This window comes from Zalophus californianus, chromosome 11 (genome assembly GCF_009762305.2).
Source record: "Zalophus californianus isolate mZalCal1 chromosome 11, mZalCal1.pri.v2, whole genome shotgun sequence".
In the NCBI taxonomy this organism is placed as follows: domain Eukaryota; kingdom Metazoa; phylum Chordata; class Mammalia; order Carnivora; family Otariidae; genus Zalophus; species Zalophus californianus.
The window spans coordinates 105,287,728-105,304,923 of NC_045605.1; the positions used below are offsets into that span (position 1 = coordinate 105,287,728).

The 17,196-nt window shown below is 53.4% G+C and overlaps 1 protein-coding gene across 1 annotated transcript; it reads left to right on the top strand.

The window, feature by feature from the left end:
- Positions 1-631: 631 nt before the first annotated feature.
- NAA40 (N-alpha-acetyltransferase 40, NatD catalytic subunit) lies at positions 632-15,265 on the top strand. The gene is made up of 8 exons (XM_027580761.2): positions 632-762; positions 6,497-6,592; positions 8,368-8,420; positions 11,146-11,241; positions 11,323-11,481; positions 11,655-11,738; positions 12,204-12,281; positions 12,571-15,265. The coding sequence occupies exons 1-8, from the start codon at positions 757-759 to the stop codon at positions 12,710-12,712; spliced, it is 714 nt and encodes a 237-aa protein (XP_027436562.1). The 5' UTR covers positions 632-756; the 3' UTR covers positions 12,713-15,265.
- Positions 15,266-17,196: the final 1,931 nt, after the last annotated feature.

Consider the following 17,196-nt stretch of genomic DNA (forward strand, 5'->3'; position numbering starts at 1 on the left):
CATGCCTGTCTCCCCTCTAAACAGTGAAGTTTTGGACTGCCCCTCTCTGTGGCCCCCGGGCTCAGCACAGCGTAGACGCTGGTAAATGTTTACTGAGACTCAGAGCGAATGAATGGAGGGTGAATGAATAGAAGACGGATGAATAAATAACGGGACTCTGGTTAGAGAAGGAATTTCAAGAGTTCAAGATCTCGAAGGTGGGAACGTTTACAAAGAGTTCCCCCTGTGCCCGAGGGTTGCAGGAGGGGCTGGGGCTTCCGAGGTCACGACGCGTTTGGTCCTGAGCGAGGGTGGCTGCTCTGCTGGCGGCCCCGGGCCGGGCCGGCCGCGGAGGGGAGGTGCGCAGGGGTTACCGCCGCCACACACCCGGCAGCCTGGCAGCGCGCTTCTCCCGGCCAGGCGGCCAGGCGCGGCCGTTACCATAGCTACAGACACAGCCAGGAGAGGAGGGGGGCGGGCCCGGGCGCTACGTCATTCCCAGCGCGACGCTGCTTCGCGCCTCCCGCCTCTTTCGGGTGCTAGACCCTCGGCCCGCCTCCCCGGCTCTCCACCTGCGCGCTTCCCCCGCTCGCGCCCTCCCCCGCTCTGCGCCGGCGCGGTGCCCGCCAGGGCGCGCAGGAGAGCCCGCGAGGCGCATGCGCGGTGCGGGGCCCGCCGCCGCGCTGGTGCCGCTGCCGCCGCCGCCGCTGCCGTTGCCGCCTCCCTGCCGGCAAGTGTGGGAAGGAGGAGCTGAGGGCCGCCGCCGCCGTTGCCGCCATGGGGGTGAGTGAGGCAGGGAGAGGAGACGCGAAGGCCGGGAGCGCTCCCCGCTCCCCTCGCCCCCTGCGCCCCCATTGTTCCTTGAACCCCCCTCTCACGTGACCCCCCGCCCCCCTCCGGCCTCACGTGACCCCCAACCCCCACATGACCCCGACTCCCACATTCTAAGCGGTCCCCACGCTCGGCGCAGCCCGGGGATCCCTTGGGGAGCCCCCTTCTCCGGGCCCCCACCCCTTTGGGTGTCCCCCCGCCCCTCGCGTCGCGCCCTCCCCCCCCGGCTTCCTGGCTGACCTGTTATCCTCTTGGCCACCCCCTAAGCCCCGCGCGGTCCCTGGGGTACCCCCCACCCCCCAGGGGTCACCCATCACCTGGCTGTCACCTGCTTCACGGCTTCCCACATCCTAGGCCTCCCCTGGCTTGCAGGGAACTGAGGCCCAGAGAAGAGGCTCCCAGCCAAGGTCACACAGGCAGTGAGCAGGAGCCAGACCCTGCCTCGGGCCTCCCCAGCCCTCGGCCACTGGCTGCTTTTCCCGCTACCCGGATTCTCGCTGAAGCCGGTTCCCCTACACTCTTTCCAAACCTCTCCACCAGGTTCCTCCTGCTCCTAAAACGCCCTCTTCCCTTCCAACGGAGGCCTGCTCTCTAGGCCTCCCAGATGCAACAGAGTGGTTTTGATGATTACTTGGGGTCGTTAGTCTAAGTGCTGCAGGTGGCTTTGCCATGGGGGAGCGGTGCAGAAGGTGAGCAGGGAGGGGATTGGTTTGGGGGGGGGGCTGTCTGATGGCTTCAGCCACAGATGGATAGTGACAGAACAGGTGTTCTGTGTGAGGCAGCCCGGAGGTGCGCCCTTCCCTGGCATGTGCCGATAGAGGGCTGGGCAGAAGTTATTCAAGTATTTCTGTGAGTTCACCTTCCTAAGTTCCAATTAGAGTAGTATCAGTCACTCTCCTGAAAATGGAACTGGCCCTTCCTGGTACTGTGTAGGTTAGTTTTTACCGGGAATTTCACCACTTTAGGAAGCCCTGATTTGGGAGCCAGAGATACCTCAGTTCCAGCCCCATCTTCCTGGCTAGCAGCATGATATTGTGCCAGTGAGGTGGCCTTTCTGAATTTGAATTTCCTCCTCTATGTAATGTGGGTGATGATACCCGCCCCCCATATTATGTGAGAATTAAATGAGGTAGTGGATGCAGATCGTGGCTGTTGTTTTTGCTTGTATTCTCACTTTTATTGTAGTTATCTAAAATAGATTTGTGCTATTTTTAACCCATTGGTTTGTCCCTCCTGTTGTTAACCTAGATTTTCTCTCACTCAAGTAGTTATTGACTGAACAGATCGACTTAGACAAAACTAGTCGTCTAATCCATGTCGAAGCACTTTATGTAATCTGCGTCAAAACACTTTCATCTTGTTTCAGCAAGGAATTTGGGGTACTATGTACTTCGTATGTAGAGAATCAAGTCTGGAGACCTTAGGTATATTTAACCCAGGTTTTGGTGAAAGGTCCCAAACCTCAACTCTTGTTGAAATGAGGTAAAAATCTGTGTCCCTGGTATCAGTCGGTAAGTGTCTACCCAGCGCCAGCCACTACAGACTGAGCAGCAAACAAGAAGCATAACATGCCATTCTTGTTCAACACTTCCTCATTGGTTGAGTTGAAAGAGCAAGCCTCAGAGATACTGCGACCCTTGCTTCCTTTAGGGCCTCCACGTTATTACTCATACTCTACAGATGTGTTCTCAGAACGGCCCCCTGCCTAGTCTCTTCTGGCCTAAAACTCACTGCAAAAAAGAGAAACTTGAATCTTCCTCCCTGAAACAATGCTGGAACCTTCTCATTATCCTCATTCCTCCTGGATGGGGGCTGTGGACTCCCCACCTCAGTGTCAGGAAGGTCAGTGTTTGTGGTGAGCACCATCTGTGGGAGGGCCCTGCTCCATTTGACAGATAACCTCAGGCTAAGAGAGAGAAGCATCAGATGGAACACCCTTCTCTTCAAAGTTCTTCCACCCTTGCTGCCACAGATGTGTTGTCTTTTAGGAATTAGAGTGTAGATCTCTGGCTCCCTTCACCAAAAATGGAGGTTTTTTTCTGGATCCTGGGTACTTTGTGGGGTGAAGGTATTGACACTGAAAATTTAAGAGCTGCCAAATCTCTTTCTGAAAGGTGCCTCCTGCCCCCATCTGTGTGCTTTTTTGTTTGGAATTTCTCTGTGTGACCTGGCAGTCCTAACTGCATGTGGAGATACTACTTCGAGAGGCAGAGCAGGGGGAGGGGTTTCACAGCTGTGTGTGAAAACACTTATGTCACACTTTATAAAAAGTGCTGTGTACATGTAATTGATGTTGTGGAAGAAGCGTGGATTTTAGGGTTCAGACCTGGATTTGAATCTTGGATGATTCATTCAGCAGTTATGGACTTAGTACCTACTGTTTGCTGAGCACTGGGTGTACATTGACAGATGAAGCCAATGTGACCTCTCCCTCATGGAGTGTTACAGTCTGGTGTAGAGTGGAGGGAGAGGGTGGTAGGGAGAGACCTCTTTGAGAATTCTGTTCACTGGCTCTGTGACCCTGAAAGTTCTCTAACCTCTCTGTTCCTCAGTTTTCTCATCGAAGAAGTGGGCACACATAACTTGTTATTTAAAATAAAGCCTCTTTATTAAAGCATTAGCAGAGTGTGTGACACTAGTGGATCCTTGTAAACAGAAGTCCTTATTTTTTATATCTAGTACATTGTATCATTTTGTCCTCACAGCAGTCCTGTGAGGTATAAGCACTGTTAGCCCCCTTTTACTGATGAGGAGATTGAGATCCAGAGAAACTAAATAACTCGCTGAAAAGAGATTAAGTAACTTGCCCAAAGTCACACAGCTACTAAGGTGGAAGAGCTGAGAATCAAATCCAAGTCTCTTGACTCAAAATCCCATACTCTTTTATTATATAAAGCTCCCTTGGGAAAGACACTTAACCACAATGAGCTTTACTGTTCACTGTGCTTATTTCCCATTTTAATTAGGAGAATTTTCCTGTGTCCCTGCAGGATAGCCTTACCTCCACGAGGCAGGGCAAAGCTAATTGGAACAGTAGGAGACCACTTTTCCCTAATGTGTGCTAGGTTTGAGGGAGAGCCCCTGCCTGTCTGCCCTGGCCTGCTGCAGCCTGCCACATACCCCATGTGCAGGCAGCGAAAGCACTTAGGGGTCTCTTTCATTATCTGCCGTCTCGGGCCATGGCAGCCGAGCCTCGCTCTGAGGATTGTCCTGGCTGGCCTGTTCCCTTGCATGAATGAGCCCATAAATCTCCTGGAGGCCTGGGGTTGGCCCTCCTACTGCTTGTGCTTAGGAATTACTTTCTTCATGGGCTTAGAAATGAGATGCTGTGGCGGGAACCCACGTTTCAGTGCTTTCTGGGTCCCGGGAGTCACACTTTCCTTCCAGCACCTTTGATCTTTTCTGCTCTGTATTGTGTGAAGAGAGAACTAGTGTGCAGGGTGGAGGAGGGGAGCTTGCCTCTACTGTAAAGGTGACCTCTGACCTCTCCTTTCACTCATGTCCCCATTTTCCCGGAGATGGCCTTGCTTTCACAGGTCATGCAGGGGCGGCGGGAGGGGCACTGGCCTGGCCTGAGTGATGCCAGGGCTCATGTTCTTTCCTGGAGGCCGGCTGTCTCGGGTCTCCTTACCCCTCCCTCAGTGGAGAGGTAGGGCCTGGGGCAGCACTGCGCCGGCCGGCTCGTCGGCCATCACCGAGCCAGAAGCATGGTGAGAAATGAATTGCTACCTTAACGGCTCCTGAGCTCTGAACTTTATCTTGGCAGGACTGAGAAGGAAGGTCTTTTGACATTGATGTTGGCCTTCCCATTGGGGGACAGCAGGGCTGGTGGAACAACTGGCCCAGCTCCCGGGGTTCAGTCCCCTTCTGCTGTTTACTCGTGGGGGACACTAAACAAGTCACACCATCCCTTTGAGCCTCAGTTTCCTCACGTGGGAACGGAGGTGCTGGTTTTTGCCCCGAGAATTGAAGCAGATGTTTGCAAAGTACTTTGCGAGCTGAGTGTATCTCTCAGTGTTGTTTTGAAACTCAAATTCCCAGAGAAGAAGATGGGTACTTTAAAACCTGTGTGTGGTCGAAGGGGGCTGGTTCTGTCGCCTCCAGTCCTAGTGTGACGAAAACAGTCTGTTCTCTTCTGTTTGCTCCTTCCTTGAGGGAGGTAAAGGAATGGGATCTAGCCGGACTTCCAGCACAGTGGAAGGATAAAAGGATAAATAGCTGGTGTTGGTTGGGCGAGGTTTACACCTAGAAGAGCAATCCATCTTGCCTCCTGGTCGCTTGAAATGAGAGTTAGGCAGTGTTATTCCTTGGAGAGCTGAGGGTAGAATTATCCCGAGAAAGTTTTCCAGCATCTGATTTTTCAGCTCCCCCCTTTGCTGGTGCCGGCCGTCGGGGCTAAGGTGCAGTTGTAGGAGTACAGCCTCTCTGGTGAGCTCAGGAAACCCAGGGGTGGAGTCAGAAGAGGCAGTGAGGTGGGTAAGAAAGCAGAGCCATCCCGCCAGTGCCTTTAGGTGCCTTCGGGATTTGGGCTGGCTTTTGGGGGGGGGGCGGACGGCGAGCAACTCTGGATGCATGTGCCGCTGCCGTGTTCCTTGGGAGTGAGAATGAGTGAGCGCATGTCCGAGTAAGTCTCCCCGGCCTCCCACCTCAGAGAAGGTTTGATGAGAGCCTCACTCACCTCATTCATCGGATGAGGGCGGGAGACACAGAGAAGGACTGGGTGTTGCCCGAACACCACTCTGAAGAGCAGGAAGAGGTTCTGGGTAAGGTCTGTCAGATTCCAGCACATGGGCGCTTTTTCCTGTGTTCCTAGCTTTTTACAGGAGGGCAAGAGGGTCCATGTAGGCCTGAGAGAACCCCACGGGAGCCATAAAATAGGATTTGCTCTGTATGCAGTTGTGGGTACTTTGCCATGGATGCCTCTGTGCACAGACACTCTCCCTTTGCTCCCCCCCGCTGCTGTGTGCCCTGCACCATGGCCTTGCGCGCCATGTGTGAGCATGGCCTCTGTCGCCAGGTGAACCCCCTGAGGCCCTTCACTCCGCCCTTGTAGATACTAGGTGTGCAGTGTGCCTGCCGCTCATTGCCCTTGGCCGAGCAGCGCTTCTGGGGAACAGTTCTGTCTTCTTAAGCCAGAGTGCCCTGGTCTCAGCTTAGGGGACCCAGCTCCCAGAGGGGCTCCCCCAGACCAGATCTTTGTCTCTGGAAGCTGGCAGACACTGAGAAGGCTTTGAATAAAACTTATCCTTAGAAACAGCTCTCAGCGGCTACCTCAGATGCCATCTCCTCCTTGAAACCTGCCCTGAATGTGTCTAAAATTAGTTGTTCCTTCCTTAGGAGGGAATGGATGAGTGCATATTTATTAGGCACCTGCTGGGGACCAGGCTGTCTTGCAGGCATTGTCATATGCTCTGACTGGGTCCTCACAGTGACCCAGCAGTCCTCAGGGTCAGTACTCTTTCCGACAAGGAAGCTGAGGAGTCTGGTGATGCTCCCGAGCTCTCACGACTAGAAAACGCTTGCATCTTTCCCACCCCGCCAAGTGTGCAGCAGTCAGGATTGGAAGTTGTTGCCACTGGGGCCAGGCCTGTGGGCTCAGGGACTGACTCTAAGGTTCCTCAAAGGGAAAGCCCAGTCTTGGGTCGGCCACAGCCCTTCCAGCCAACTTTGCTTTTCCCTGTTGCAGAGGAAGTCAAGCAAAGCGAAGGAGAAGAAGCAGAAGCGGTTGGAGGAACGAGCAGCCATGGATGCAGTCTGTGCCAAAGTGGACGCTGCCAACAGGGTGACTCCCCTCGTTCCCACGTCCCCTCCTCCTGGAGCTTCAGCTCGGTTTTGCATTCGACTTCTTTTGGCGCCACCCTGTGGCAGCATTTTCTATTGGCCCGCTGAGGAAAATGAGCCCGGCAGGAGAGTTGCCAGGAGGGCCAGAGATTGGCCTAGGTGTGCAGGGAAATGTGGATTCAAATGGAAGTGGCTGGGGGCGCCTGGCTGGTTCAGTCGGTGGAGCGTGTGACTCTCCATCTCGGGGTCATGAGTTCAGGCCCACACTGGGCGCGCTGCCTACTTTAAAAAGAAAGAAAAAAAAAAAAAATGAAAGTGGCTGCTCCCCTCTGTGGGTCTCCTTCCATATCAGTAGAAGACTAGGGTCTGGAGAAATTTTTGTTAGGATTTTGCATTTTGGAGAGGAAACGTCCCTGGTAAAATGTGGTATAGTTTTCTCATTCATTCCTTCAAACATTTATTGACTGACTGAAGTACCAAAGGCTGTGCTGGTACCAGGGTGGGGGGGGGCAGCAGCCTGGTTCAGGGGGCCACAGGCTTGGCTTTCAAACAGACCTGAAGAGATTCTGGTCATCCTTCCTGCTCCCATTTCATATCACATTTTTTGTTACGCCCCCCCCTTTTTTTTTTTTTAAGATTTTACTTATTTGACAGAGAGCAGAAGTGGGGGGTGGGGGGGGGTTGGGCAGAGCTGCAGGCAGAGGGAGAAGGAGGCTCCCTGGGAGCCTGACACGGGGCTTGATCCCAGGACTCTGGGATCATGACCTGAGCCAAAGCAGACACTTCACTGACTGATCCACCGAGGCACCCAGTTTTTTGTTACTCTTTTTTTTTTTTTAAGATTTTATTTATTTGAGAGAGAGTGAGAGCGAGCATGAGCAGGGGGGAGAGGGAGAAGCAGACTCCCCGCTGAGCAGGGAGCCCCATGTAGGGCTCGATCCCAGGACTCCGGGATCATGACCTGAGCCGAAGGCAGACTCCTAACCAACTGAGCCACCCAGGCGCCCCTTCTGTTACTTTTTTAGCCCACCCAGTAAACAGTCCACATTTATAAGGAGGTGGTTCAGAGACATGATTGTGCCATTGACCCAGTGAGGTTAGTTGGGGGCTTCTTAGAACTATACAGTTGAGGGGTGCCTGGGTGGCTCAGTCATTTAAGCATCCAACTCTTGATTTCGGCTCAGTTCATGATCTCAGGGTCATGAGATCTAGCCCTGTGTTGGGCTCTGCCCTCAGTGTGGAGTCAGCTTGAGAGTCTTTCTACCTCTGCCCCTCCACCTGGGGCGTGCTCTCTCTTTCAAAAATAAATAAATAAAAATTTGTTTTAAATGTTTAAGAAAGAAAAAGTATGCAGGTGGATGGGGCACTTGGCTGGTTCAGTTGTAGAGCAGGTGACTTTTGATCTCAGGGTCACGAGTTCAAGCCCCACACTGGGCATGGAGCCTACTTAAAATAAAAAATAAAAAAAATGCAGGTGGATCAAGTGGCCTCCGTCTTTTGGGTCATGTGACCTATAGGCCAGTGTTAGTATTAGGCTAGTAGAGTCTCTTCCAACCTTGTGAAATGACGCGCTGACTTAACTCTCTTGGGCCTCCTTACTAGAACCTTCCTACATGTGATTTCAGAGCTGAGGCAGATGGAGAGGCTGTCTGGGGGCTGCTCCTGGGCCGGGAGCTGAGCCTCCCATTGTGGGTCTGCACGCTGTCTCACTTCCGGGCAGAGTCTGACTGCGCCATGCGTGTGTTTGTGCCACTCCTCTTCTCTTTCCCTCCACAGCTTGGAGACCCTCTGGAGGCTTTCCCAGTGTTCAAGAAATACGATCGAAATGGGTAAGTGTTCAGCACTCCTAACTGTTGAGTGTCTGAAGGAATTCATCTTCCCAGAGTATGCTTCCTCTGACCCAAATTTTCTCATTCTTTGTTAGGAAAAAGGAGAAGCTATGGCGAGTGTCTTGTTGATATAAAAGCCCCTGGTTAGGGTGACAGAGGAATCCATAAATGAGCAAAGATTGCATAATCTTATACTGATGTTTCTTTAGGATTTGATATTCTCTCCGGGTGAAGAATAGTAGAGCTGAAATGAACTTGAAAAATCATCTAGGCTGACTTCCTCCTTGTATGCAGGGGGGAACCAAGACTCAGAGAAGCTGAATAAGATTTCTGAGCCACAGAGTTTCTCCCTGGCTGCTGAGGGGGCTTTTAATTCCCAATCTAGGGCTCTTTCCCGGAGTGTATGGTATGATTGTTAAAAGCCACTTACTGGCTGTATGACCCTGGACCCTGGACTTAACCTCTCTGTACCTCCATTTTCTAATCAGCAGTGGGTCTAATAATAAATGGTTTCATCAGGAGGATTAGGTATAAAGTGCTTGTGGCCTGGAGCTTACCAAAACCTAGGTCAGTGTTAGCTGTTTATTACTACTTGTTATTGTTGCTAATCCAGTTTACTGCTGTAGGATCTGGGTGAAAGCCCCCTTCCCTTTCTGTCCTTTTGGTTTATAGAATAGGAAGCATAACCAGTCTTACCAGAGCTACTTTGGCTTAGAGAAAAACAGGGGTTATGGTTTTAGAGAATCACAGCTATGGGTTTCAATCAAAACTGTACCTCTAATTAACTGTATTCAAACAAGCCACACTCCTTAAGCCTCATTTTTTGGGTTTGTTAAATGGAGTGATGATGCCAACTTGGAAGGTCATTTTTAAGGAGGAAAGAGCATTATATCCAGTTCTGTAAGTAGCAGTTGGTATGAGTATTTTAGTGAACAAGATAGATAGATGTAAATACATGAATTATGAAACGAACAGTTTAGTAGGTGACACTATATCTGCTTTTCGTAGCTTTGTCTGAATTGCATAGTATCACATTAACTTTTCCTTCAGACGTAGTACAGTTCCTCCAGTAGCCATGCCATTCATTGTCTGGGAAGTCCTCTGACACAGTTTAGAGATCCCTTCCTGTGATGTCTTCTCATGTTCCATATTCCACGCTCCTATTTACTTTCAGAAATAGTGGAAGAGTCCTGAAGCAGGCATTGCCAGCTGACTCTAGGCTCCTTTGGTGCCTGGGATTTTGTGTTATTTGTGTGGCTGTGATCCTGCTTTCATGTACTTAACTGAAATAAAAAGAGAGAGAGAGGGACACCTGGGTGGCTCAGTCGTTAAGCGTCTGCCTTCGGCTCAGGTCAGGGTCCCAGGGTCCCGGGATCAAGTCCCGCATTGGGCTCCCTGCTCAGCCAGGAGCCTGCTTCTCCCTCTCCCACTCCCCCTGCTTGTGTTCCCTCTCTCGCTGTGTCTCTCTCTGTCAAATAAATAAAATCTTTAAAAAAAAAAAGAAAAAAAAGAGGGCGCCTGGGTGGCTCAGTTGGTTAAGCGTCTGCCTTCGGCTCAGGTCAGGATCCCAGGGTCCCGGGATCGAGTCCCGCATTGGGCTCCCTGCTCGGCAGGGAGTCTGCTTCTCCCTCTGACCCTCCCCCCTCTCATGCTCTCTCTCTCTCATTCTCTCTCTCAAATAAATAAATAAAATCTTTAAAAAAAAAAAAAAGAAAGAATTTAAAAAAAAGAGAACTCAGATTAGTGGAGAATTCATACCTGCAGACCAACCTTTGGAAAATAGACGGCTGAGCCAGATGGAAGGCTGTATTGGGGCGTTTCTGACTACGACATGGTCAGTACTTACAAAGAAAGGAAGACTCTCTAGAGCCAAGAAGTTCCGAATGTGTAAGGCTGAGCGCACGTGCAGCTCATATGGCAGACCAGACAGCAGAGGTGACAGGCATTTCCAAGGGGGACGTCCTCGGAGGGGTCGTGTCAAGGGCCATTGGAACGTCCTGACCTGGGACCTCTCCAAGGACTTCGTGTCCCTGACTTCGGTCCTGTCAGAATGCAGCACTGCCTGGAGATTGGCCAAGGAGCTGAACTGTGGTTTACTAACGTTTCCCTCAGAAGTAAATAGATTACGATACCTTAATGTCTACAGCATGTGTTGGTATAGGAAGACAGTGTGGGGTTGGACCCTGCCCCACCCCGTTTGGTCGGCCAAGAGGACCCACTGTTTCCTCAAAGGAAGTTGCAGGCCGGACCCCTCAAGGGGGTTATGAACCATGGCCTTCTCAAAGGGCCTGAGGTGACCCAGCCACTTTCGAGCTGATGGTGAGGAGTCTGTTCAGAGTCTAACTGCCTAAGGGCAGGAACTAGAGGAACTGAGGAGAGTCCAGTGTTTATAGCAAAGTGCAGAAGAGAGGCTGGAAAAAGCAAAGAGGTAGTGGAGAGGGATGGAAGTGTACAAAGTTCTGAGGCTGATAAGGGCCTCTCAGGGCAGGCAGGAAAATGGGACTGTGGTCAGGGTGGTGGCCCGGCGATGACAGTTGTTAATCTCAGCCCAAAAGGCTTTGTTCAGCAGCACCTTCTGTAGTCACGTCCCGCAAGGCGGGGTGCAGGCTCGGCCTTTCTCTGTGGGTGAACTGAGATCAGGCCCACTGCGCCGTGAGGCCATCAGGGCAGCAGGCCGCGCTCGGGCCTGCGCCGGCTCCACATGCCGCCTTTCCCTCTTCTTCAGGTTAAACGTCTCCATCGAGTGTAAGCGAGTGTCTGGACTGGAGCCGGCCACTGTGGCTTGGGCCTTCGACCTGACCAAAACTAACATGCAGACCATGTAAGCGCGCCCCGACGGGGGGGCCCTCACTCCTCCCCCTTCTGGGCTGCCCCCGCCCTGACTCCCCCGACATTTCCCCAGGTATGAGCAAAGCGAGTGGGGCTGGAAGGACCGAGAGAAACGCGAGGAAATGACGGATGACCGAGCCTGGTACCTCATTGCTTGGGAAAGCAGCTCGGTTCCTGTTGCCTTTTCTCACTTCCGCTTTGACGTGGAGTGCGGGGATGAAGTCCTGTACTGGTAGGAGCCCCAGCTTGGGGTAGGCCGTGGGGAGGGCACACCGGCGCTGCTCTAGGCACTCAGCCGGGTGGCAGAGTCCACTGTGCCGGTGTGGGTCTGCGGGCTCCCAGGGCCCCAGGCTCCTCTGATGGGCCCTGCCTCCCCGTGCTCACTTCGCTGCTTTCTTCATCCAGCTACGAAGTGCAGTTGGAAAGCAAGGTGCGGCGGAAAGGCCTAGGGAAGTTCCTCATACAGATCCTGCAGCTCATGGCCAATAGGTAAGGGCGTCCCCCACCCCCACCTCGTGTGTCATTCCATTGGAGGGATCTGCATCTGAGCCATCCACTGTTCTTTGAGCCTCTGTGGGCAAGGCTCATAGGAATGTTTCGGAAGAAATGCATCTAGAACACTCTCAGTAAAGATACTCCCCACCCTGCTGTGACTCCAGATTTTGTACGTGTGGCTCAATGCAGCAAGTGCTTCTGAGCCCTTGTTGTGCCTGAATAGTGGGGTGCAGAGAGGAGGTGAAGCAGTCAGTCGGGTGGGGGCCCGATGCCCGTGCAGTCTGGTCCGCCCTGTAACGGAAGCATGGCGTGCTGTGTGTGCCCAGCATGGAGGCTAGAGTTGGGGCTCAGAGGAGCACTTCTCAGGAGCAAATGGGAGACAGCAGGCAGAGACATGAAAGAGGAGGCATGAGTTTCTGTTTCTCTTTCTGGAAGGTGTTCTCTCTGCTTTCTTTCCAGCACACAGATGAAGAAAGTTATGTTAACTGTATTTAAGCACAATCATGGCGCCTACCAGTTCTTCAGAGAAGCGCTGCAGTAAGGAGCTGGGCCTTGGTGTCCTGGTGTGGGGCCCTCTGGGGGGTGGGGGGTGCCTGCCCCAGGGCCTTTTTACTGGTCCTGGCGCTCCTTCATCCTGAAGGCTGAGCTCCCAGTCCGGTGGTCCGTGGGAGTAACCTGGGGATTGGTGAGATGGCGTGGGCATGCCCTCTGCCTGCGCCCTCGCTCCTAGGGCTCTCGTGAGTGTGGCAGGTGGAAAAGTTCCCGGGCTAGGAAGGAAGGCAGTCAGCTACCTGCAGCCAAGCCTTTCCTCTTGCTTTCCTTGCAGATTTGAAATCGATGACTCTTCCCCCAGCATGTCTGGTTGCTGTGGAGAGGACTGCTCCTACGAGATCCTGAGCCGGAGGACCAAGTTTGGGGACAGCCAGCACTCCCATGCGGGCGGGCACTGTGGCGGCTGCTGCCACTGAGCTCCCAAGCTAGAATGCTCTCTCCAAGGCCTTTCCTCTCCCTGGGCTCATGCTGCTGGCCAAGTGCCCTCAGAGCTGTGGCCTCCTCAGCCCTGCACATGCCAGGCTGCAGCCTGAGAGCACAGAACCCTGGAGTGGAGTGGTCCGAGCTGCCCGTCCTCCACTCTCCTAGAAGAACAGAGTGCCCTGAAGGAGCAGAGAGGAGAGGGTGCTGGGGGAAGAGCTGACGGAGGCCGGGCATGACGGGGGCCTCTCACAGCGGCTGCCTTCTCGCTCGGCCCTTGTGCCCTTGAGTGTGAGGTTCCCCAGCTTCTCTGCAGATGGGTTCCTGACAAGCCCCCCCCCCGCCACACACACACACACACACACACACACACACACACACACACACACTTGGACAAATGGGGAGTTTTATGCCCACCTTTATAAAAGTCCCAGAGCCCTGGTCAGGGTCTGCTGGTCCCCAACAAGGAATGGACTGAGTGCAAGATCTGAACATAGAGCTAGGCTTCGCAGAGAGTCCTGTTTCGTAGCTGAATGCTCTGATGGAGACTGCGGGGAGGTCTTTTGTGCCACAACACTGGGAAGCAAGGGAGCTCTTTCTAGCTGTGCTTCTATGGACCCACAGTTAGTGTGGAGGCAATCCCAGGGGACCGGCCCGTTAGGAGGAAGGCTCCATCCCTCTCTGCCTTGTTGTCAGTAAGAGGATGAGAGGACCGGGAACAAGGTGTGGATGGGGGCTGGGGGGGGCTCCCCCGGGAAGAGAGTTGCTTCTCTGGGTTTTCGGACTTTGCTGCATTCTAGATGAACCTCTTAATCTCCTGGCAGCGACTCGAGCCTCTCCCTTTCACAGAAACAAGCCAGAGGTCCTGCCAGTTCCTGTCCGTCGCCTCCCTACCACTTGTCCCCCGGCTCACCTCACCCGATACCTCTATTCTTACTCTCAAGGAGGGAAGATTACATTAGGGAGCCCCCCCATCTTCCCCCAGAAGGACCCCTCGTTCCTGGCCTTTTCAGTGCTACTGCCTCTCATATCTTGGTGCTGATCTCTCTCTGAAGGTGGCGCTGCCCTTTGCAGAGAGCCCCCAGCCAGCAGCAGGCCCCACTGCCTGCACTCCCCAGCCTTGCCCCTTGCTGCCTCAGTGAGGCCTGGTGCCACTGCCCTGGCTGGCAGCTCAGGCTGCAGCAGGAATGCCTCTCCGTGGCCAGAACCACTGCTCTTCTCTCTCTCTCCAGCATCACCCTGTGGCAGCAGACTGGAGCTGGGCCGGCGGCCTTCCTCTTCTCTCACAGGATAGAGAGGCTGTGGGTCAGAGCTTACACTTGCCCTGATCTCTGGGCCTTGCACCCCTTCCAGGGAAGAAAATGACCAAATCCTTATCCAGGAAAAAGCACCTGCCGCCTCCCCTTGGACATCCTTGAGCTCTGCTTTAGGGAGTGTCTTAAAGGTTCTAGCCTTTGCAGAGTTGCTCACTTGGAGGTCTGTCTGTTCTGACCTCAGAGCCTGCTCAGACCCCACCCTCTGCCCTGACTCAGGTGGTCTCTGCTGGTGGGTCTCCCCAGAGCTGATCTCGCTTCCCCACTTTCCTGCTCCTGCAAGGGGGTGGGGGGCTGTGCACACGGCCTCCTCCACCCAGCCCCGCCCTCAGAGTGCTCTCTGTGGCTCTTGACCCCGCCGCAGGCAGCGGATGTGGCCCTCCCTTGGGGAGGGCCTTGCTGCTTTACACTGGAATAAGCCCATCTCTGTCCCTACCTTCCAGCTCCCGGGGCATTCTACGTGGGGGGAGGGGCGGGGAGAATTTTAAATTGCTGGGAGGAGAGCATTGGCGGGCTCCTTCCAAGAATCATGGAATGACAGAAGCATGTTTAGGAATTTTTTCCTCTGATTCCTGTCTGTCGCAGAACAGATATTTATTGTCTTAGATCATGGATTTCTGATACCTCCTACTCAAGGGGATCAAAAGGAACCCCACTGTAAATTCCTCATACGGTGAGTTCAGTGTATGTTGTCTCTCTCCACTCGTTGGACACCTGCCACTGAGCCCATTGGTAGATGGGGTGCTTGGTACCTGCTCCTGCAGCCTCTGCTGGCCGTTTCCTGCAGGGTGGCTCGGGGGGCCAGTGCTGGGGCAGGAGACCAGCAGCTCCCTCCGTTGTGTTGAACCCGTTCACTTCTCAAACATCAGTCTTTCTCCACTTCCCCAGGTCTTGGTTTTGAGAAACAGAGCAGGCCTTTTGTTCCTGGCTTTTGTGTGTGTTTTGTTTGGGCATGTTAAAATATTTTTTAATAATTTTTTTTTCTTTTTTTTTAGTTGTATCCACTATTTCAGGTTATTTTTGTTGATGTCAAATGTGTATATGACATGTGTATGGTTCTTTTTAACCCTTTCTGGTTTTTTTAGAGGAAACTGAAGATAAACTTCTTGATTTTTTTTTTTTCTTTAGCAACTTGTTATCACTGGAATCAAAGGGAAAGGTGATCTCTTTTTGCATTGGTTGTCCAAAGGTGATCTCTTTTTGCATTGTATGTCACAAATAAAAGACACTTTGTTCAGCTGCTGGGATCGTGTCCTAATGCTGGGGGTGCCATGGGCAGTGTGGTCTCAGGGACACCTTCACACTCTCCCAGCTTTGGGCCTGGGCTGAAACCCTGGGAGGCAGGAAGCTGTGAGGCCCCACCCCCCTTGCTGTGAAAGAAGCCTTGGCCTGAGGAAACTTCAGGGTGTCTAGGGCGAACAGCCGGGGTGGGGGTTGGGGGGGGAACGGGGACTGAGACAGTGCGTGTGTTTGTGCCACTTGCCACTGGCCCTGGGTAGAGGTAAAAGGTCTTGCAAGGGATGCCTGCTTTGCATCTTGGACAGAGTCCCAAGCCAGGCATTGTGACATTTGACATCGTTGGCTAAACGTAAATTCCAGTGCACTTGTGTGGGAGTTGAACAGATTGTCAGTGTTTCTTTCCTCCCTTTTGCTTTATTGGGTTACTCCGAATATTCTTTGTCTTAGATTCCAAAGCCCTCTTCCCTCCGCTCACAAAAGACAAAGGCTCAAAAGGAAGGGTAACTCATGTCAGGCCTGAGAGGACAGGAAAGTACGGGCTGGGAGAGGCTCAGCCCCTGGCATGGGACAGATGGAGCTACGCAGCTTCTCCCAGGCACAACTCCTGCCAGTCCCTGGCCCAGGGTGAGCTGGGGGGAGAGGCAGGAAGCAGGCTAGGAGCTGGGGTTCAGAAGCACTTCCTGTGGACACTGGAGGGGGCAGCCTCGCCTTGCTTCTGCTTGGTGATCCTATCTGCTGGGAGGTGGAGAGGGAGGAGGCTAGGAGGAGCCCCAAGCCACAGGGAGTATTTGTGCTCTGGCAGGGCAGTGATCTGGGGAAGGGGGAGCAGGGTTAATAGCTGTCCAGTGGGTGTCAGGATGGGTGAGACAATCCCCAGGTGATGGGATGACACCTGGGGATGGTTTGTGCTGTTGCCTTATCTTGGGGGCACGAAGAAAGGCATCACAATCCTTGGGAAGGGAGAGAGCATTTCCCTGGGCTAATCATACAACAGATTTCCCCTGTGACAAAATTCTGCCCCACCCCCCAAGTTCTTTGTTCCTTGCAGGCTGTTTTAATCCCAGGCAGGAATTCCTTGGAATGACTGTCCCCTTGGGACGCCTGGGTCGCGCAGTCAGTTGGGCATCTGCCTTTTTGCTCGGGTCATGGTCTCGGGGGTCCTGAGATGGAGCCCCCACATCTCCCTGCGCGGGGAGCCCGCTTCTCCCTCTCCCTCTGCCTGGTGCTCTCTCCCTGCTTGTGCTCTCTCTCTCTCTCTCTCAAATAAATATCTTAAAAAAAAAAAAAAAAGACCATCCCCTTGCCCCAGGGCAAACGGTGAGTTGAAAGGGTATGGGGGCCCTTCCTTGGTCCCTGCTGCCTGAGGTCTGGGCCCACCTCCTTGAGGGGCCTGGACCGCTCTTTGGTCCTCCAGTGGCTGCCTCCAGCCCTCCCTGCAGCTGTAACGGAAGCTTCTTCACTCAAGTGGTACTTGCTGACATGCCTCCCATGAGCAGAAGGAGCAATAGGCACCATTCCCGCATGACAAGCCTTCCGTTTCAGTCAGAGCATGAGCTGGTTTGAAAGCGACTGTGTTTTGCCAGTGGAAGCAAGCTGGTCACCCCGCAATTTCCACTACCAGGTTTTGAAGGTGGTCAGGTGGTGGGTTCAACAACCTTGATCTTCATGGTGCCCGGGACCGTGATTTTCCGCATCCAGCCTGCAATGCCCAGGTACCTGGTGGCACCCGGGCGGGATGTTGTCAGCACACGGGGCTCTGTGGATGTCAGCGCAACACTTGGTGATGGAGTTCTACGTCGCCTGGTAGATCCAGGCACCTGTCGGTCTTAAGACCCGGTCTTCCCTCTCAGGGCTTGGCCGAGAGAAACAACGCTGGCCGGTCCTCTCGCCAACCTGAGGGGCTCCTTCTGTCCCATGCAGGGGGCTGT

Coding starts and splice junctions, on each gene's coding strand:
- NAA40 (XM_027580761.2), top strand. Junction 6,593..8,367: donor AAGTGGACGCTGCCAACAGG/GTGACTCCCCTC, acceptor TTCCCTCCACAG/CTTGGAGACCCTCTGGAGGC. Junction 11,739..12,203: donor CTGCAGCTCATGGCCAATAG/GTAAGGGCGTCC, acceptor CTTTCTTTCCAG/CACACAGATGAAGAAAGTTA.